The following is a 4,761-nucleotide window of genomic DNA, read 5'->3' on the forward strand; positions in this document are numbered from 1 at the left end:
AATAAATAGGCTATATTATTTATTAGGTTGTTACTCAACTAAAAGTTATATGCACAATAGGGTCTCTCTAATTTTTTCCATTTCTATTTTCTATTAAACTTTTTTGAGCATGGGTAAATGAAGTACTTCCGGTATTTCGATATCTTCTAATCGAATATCTGATGGATTGAATGGAAATCTTACTGGATACGAATACATAAGATCCATTAGCAGCTAAAAAATATTTCCAATCAATTATTTTTCTATTAATGTAATTAATAAATTGGAGAATGTTTAAGATAAAATTCACACTTACTTGTTCGTTGTTCTCACCACGTTCACTCAATTTAGCCTGTACTTTTTTAATGAACGAAACTGGCACACGCGTTTCAAAATCATCAGCGGGTGTATACAAATTTAAAATTTTTACTATTTGGTTCGCAGTTAATTTGTTGCACATTTCACATACGGAATTTACGTCATCATCTGTTTTACGAGCTTGTAAAAGCTGTGCTGCTTGTACAATAGGCTGAAGCGCTTCAGATGCTGGTTCTAATCTTCGATCTCTTGCCCATTGTTCCAAATGACTTAAATTATATCTACAAAATCAAATAAGAATGGTAAAGTAATTATGTTAAATGAACAAATGAATGTAGCAAACTTTTACAAACCTTATTTGCATGCCCTTTGTCCAGTGACAAAGTTCATTCCTCAGAAGCAAATTATTTAGAGCACTAGCACACATGAAATAAAACAATTGTTTGAAAAGTTGTACAACGATCTCAGAATCAACACCATGATATTGAAGAGTTTTATACACTGAAGTAAGTTCATCAAGAAGTTTGTTAAGCTTTTGTTGGGTTGATTCTGGCTCTTCTCCCATAGAAGATGACCTGGGTCTACCAAGTTTATTAGAATTCAAGCCAGATATGGCTTCGTGTTCGAGAAGAGCGGGCACAGTTAAAGCCTGAATTCTTTCTTTAAGATTCGTTATAATATTATTAAAAATCCAGAGCGCTACATTGCTTAACACAACCCTGTATTCACTTAGATCGAAATTTCTAAGACACTGTTCATTCTGTCTTGGAGTATTCTCAATTTGGAAAGGTTTGTCTCCAGAATATTGTTTCATACTATGCAACAATCTTAAAGTATTACTGAACCAGAGCACACTGGAATCAAAGTCTTCACGTTTCTTAACTACACGTTTTACGGCATTGAGGTAGCCTGTTAACAGCAATCTCACTTTTTCATCATCGTTTATACAATCTGTATGTCTTATACACATGAAAAGAATATAGGCTGGCAAACCAGGAAGTAACGTCACCGCAACTCTAGGTTTCAAATCTAGAAAGAACGAAAATGGTTTGAAAAATGTTGGTAGCATCTAAAATATAAAAAGTTAATTGAATTTACCGATAACAAGATGACGTATTATTACATTAATATCTTCTCTTCTGAACTCGAACATTCCCTCATAATCTCTCTCTTTCTTTCGAATAACTGGCAAATTACTTCCATTATCTGCTGTTCCATTGCCAGTAGATATTATTGTGGAATCATTGGATTCTGTAGTATCTGGTACTATAAAACAGATATTAAATGTTTATTGTTCAAATGATTAATTTATTTAAAGTTTAATATCAAAAATAAGACTGAAAATGTGCATAAATTGAAATAATTGAAGGATAAAATAAAAAAATATATATAAAAATTATTTTTGATCGTGAACAATGAGTTTTTTTAAAGTATTTATATAAATGATAAGAGCTAGGGTGAGTTATGGTTCGCAAAATTCAATGAAAATGAAACATTCGACCACACACTCACCAGAGCCCCTTAATATACAAGAGCGATCTTTATGTTCCTTAGCATCATCTCCCTCATCTTTGAAAGCATTTAAATATTGCATAATTTTAATACTACATTTTTATTGAATTATTTCTTATTATACGTAATATTTTTTTTAGAATGTTAAAACAAAATAAATTCGTTTGTTTATTAAATAATCTATACTTACAGCCTGCATCTTTCAAACGTTTTGTAAGTATTTTGCATCGTCTCTTAAACTTTCTACATTCTTCGGCCATTTTATCATATTTTTCTTGTAGTCCCTATATGAAATATTATTATTAATTAATATTATTATTAAACATTTTATCGATGTTTTATTTTTTAATAAATAACATGTACCAAGTTTTCAGATGTCAGCCTGGCAATTTCGTGTTGCATGTATGCCTCAGTCTGAGTCTGTGGCGATTTACTCAAATTTACAGAAAGTAATTTCTGTTGTTTCTCGATTTCTTCTTGCAATCTATCAATTTCTGCTCGCCATTCATCTCTCTGTAATCTCCATCCTTTCTCTTTCATTTGAAGTTCATCTTCTAATTGCCTTTAAATAGACATATAAAAAATAATTTTTAAAAGATCAATTTTAATCGAAAAGAACTGGAAAAAACTAGCATTAAATCATAATAAATGAATAATGTATTAGCAATAAATATTATTTAACGCATTAAAAATATATTTTGTTGATTTATTCCGACTATAAATCGTATAAAGATCGCTAAATGGATCACTGATTAATCACGGCAAAATATCTGCTCAACTCACTCTCTTGAAGCCATTGTTTTAAGTCTACTGAAAATTGAATTGCATGCACAAACGACAAAATACGATTAGGTGCTTTTCTTCCGTGAAAAGAAAAATTAGATAATTTAAAAAATCTCAAATTACCTATTAATTTTTTTCTGCGCTTCAAAGGCGAGTACTAATTCTCCATCTTCATTTATTATGTCCACGTCACGACCATAATTTGAACCTAAGCTCTTCATTCTTCGTGTATTATCTGCCAGTACGCTACGCAATTGAATGCATTCTTCCCGCCTTCTTCCAAGTTCTTCTTCAAGTGCATCGAATTGTCCTAAAATAAAAATTATTCATCGTATTTCTTTTTTTCTTTTTTAGTTAATTTATATTTCTAAAAATAATATATGATCAAAAACAAAATAAAATAAGTAAATAAATAAAATGAAAGAGCAAAAAAAAAAACAAATTTTTCCATAAATTTTTTATTGCTTTTATACGTTATAAGTAATTAAACATCGAGAGAGGTAAAGTATAATGTAAACTTTTATTATTAAGATGAGAGTTGTTTTTTTTTATTAACGTTGATGTGCATATGAAGTATATGGATAACAAGAAAAACAAAAGCAAAATTTATAAAGATGCAATATATTTAAACATCACCATATAAACCAAGCTTTGTGGTTAATACAGTGGAAAATAGAAAGCCACAGTAGAAAAATAAAATGGACAAAAATATTGTACATTAAAGATAGATTAAGTAAACACAAATGAAAAAAAGAAAGCAAATTACAATAATCGATAAATCATATAATGGATAAACTCTTTAGCTATATAAATTAATAAGTTACCCATGAGATTCTGCTGTGCTCCTGTTACGCCTACTGAAGTCATACTTTTTCTCAACGAACCTAAATCTTTCTTTAATTGAGCATTTTCCATTTCCAATTCTTGAAGCTAATAAAATCAAAAAAATATTTATCATTCAATATCGTTATTGCGCTTGCGATCTATTAAACACATAAAATTACCTTAAATGAATCTTGCATCCTCGAAGTTTCTTCAGGACTATCACGTTCTAAATCTTCTACCATCCTGATTAATCTTCCTTTCTCTTTTTCAACGTCCTTCAATTTTTGTTGTAATTTTAACACTAGTCCAATATCTACTGGTGCATGTGTCGGTCCATTTGTTTCGGAGGGCGATTTATTCGTTTGAACTTCTCCATCGGGAGGACTGTCTGATCTTTGTTGATTCCAATCGATCGTTTCCAATCGTGAATAAGGAGCCGAAGAAGAAGCAGTCGATCTTACTGATCCGTAACCCAAATCCTTCGAAAAATAATATAATTTTTTGAAATGTAACATGGAAATAAAATAAATCTCGATAAAAATATGATAAAAATAAATTTTACAATGTTTTGATCATCTTGTGGAAGCTCCGTAGATACAATTTGTCCACTGCTGCTGGAAGCATTACTAAGAGAACGAGAATGTGCAGGAACATGCATAGCAAGTTTCTGCTCTAACATTTCTGCATGTTGCTCCAATTCGTGATATTCCTTCAATAATTTTTGATAAGCGCCACGATCCTGATCCTGATCCAGCAGGAGAAGATCTTTTTCTTGTTCTAAACGATGTTTCAAATCTTCCTCAACACCACGTTGATTGTTCTTCAACTTTTCAGTAGCTATCGACAATTCTTTTCGTAACTTTTCAATCTCATTTTGAAGCTCTATATTTTGTTGTTCTTTTTCTTGGACATTTCTCTCTTTGTCCTATATAAATAAAATAAAATAAAATAAAAATTTAGATTTTTTTTTTTTATACAATTTTTCTAAAAGATTTTCCAACAAAATACCTGTAATATATCCATCTTTTCATCTCTCTCAACTTTTACTATATTCTTTATTTTTTCTAATTCTTTTTCTTTCTCTACCAATATAACGTTTAATTTCTTATTTTCCGCATCTACGGATTTCAATCCTTCGAGTTTGTGTTTCAAATCTATCATTTCGTTTTGAAGATTTTTCAATACATGATTCTCTTTCGTCTAAAAAAACGAACAAATCCAAACATTTCATTTCAAACATCAATACATCGATATATATATACATCTAATATATATGTATATATACATATACATAATATATACATATACATATATACATAATACATATGTATATATATATATATA

General features: G+C 29.7%; 1 protein-coding gene across 1 annotated transcript in view; it reads right to left on the bottom strand.

Moving 5' to 3' along the window:
• Window positions 1-4,761, bottom strand: part of LOC102679143 (unconventional myosin-Va) — a 15,593-nt gene continuing 10,832 nt past the window's right edge. Inside the window, exons 10-21 of the mRNA XM_006609505.2 lie at window positions 4,426-4,619; window positions 3,980-4,342; window positions 3,597-3,896; window positions 3,417-3,522; window positions 2,716-2,902; window positions 2,173-2,371; window positions 2,000-2,093; window positions 1,810-1,866; window positions 1,396-1,563; window positions 651-1,326; window positions 296-578; window positions 1-213 (exon numbers count right to left, since the gene is read on the bottom strand). Coding sequence (XP_006609568.1) covers window positions 94-213; window positions 296-578; window positions 651-1,326; window positions 1,396-1,563; window positions 1,810-1,866; window positions 2,000-2,093; window positions 2,173-2,371; window positions 2,716-2,902; window positions 3,417-3,522; window positions 3,597-3,896; window positions 3,980-4,342; window positions 4,426-4,619 — 2,747 coding nt within the window. The 3' untranslated portion in view covers window positions 1-93. The remainder of the gene's footprint in view (window positions 214-295; window positions 579-650; window positions 1,327-1,395; window positions 1,564-1,809; window positions 1,867-1,999; window positions 2,094-2,172; window positions 2,372-2,715; window positions 2,903-3,416; window positions 3,523-3,596; window positions 3,897-3,979; window positions 4,343-4,425; window positions 4,620-4,761) is intronic.

The sequence above is a fragment of the Apis dorsata genome, unplaced genomic scaffold, assembly GCF_000469605.1.
Source record: "Apis dorsata unplaced genomic scaffold, Apis dorsata 1.3 scaffold_57, whole genome shotgun sequence".
Taxonomy (NCBI): Eukaryota; Metazoa; Arthropoda; class Insecta; order Hymenoptera; family Apidae; genus Apis; species Apis dorsata.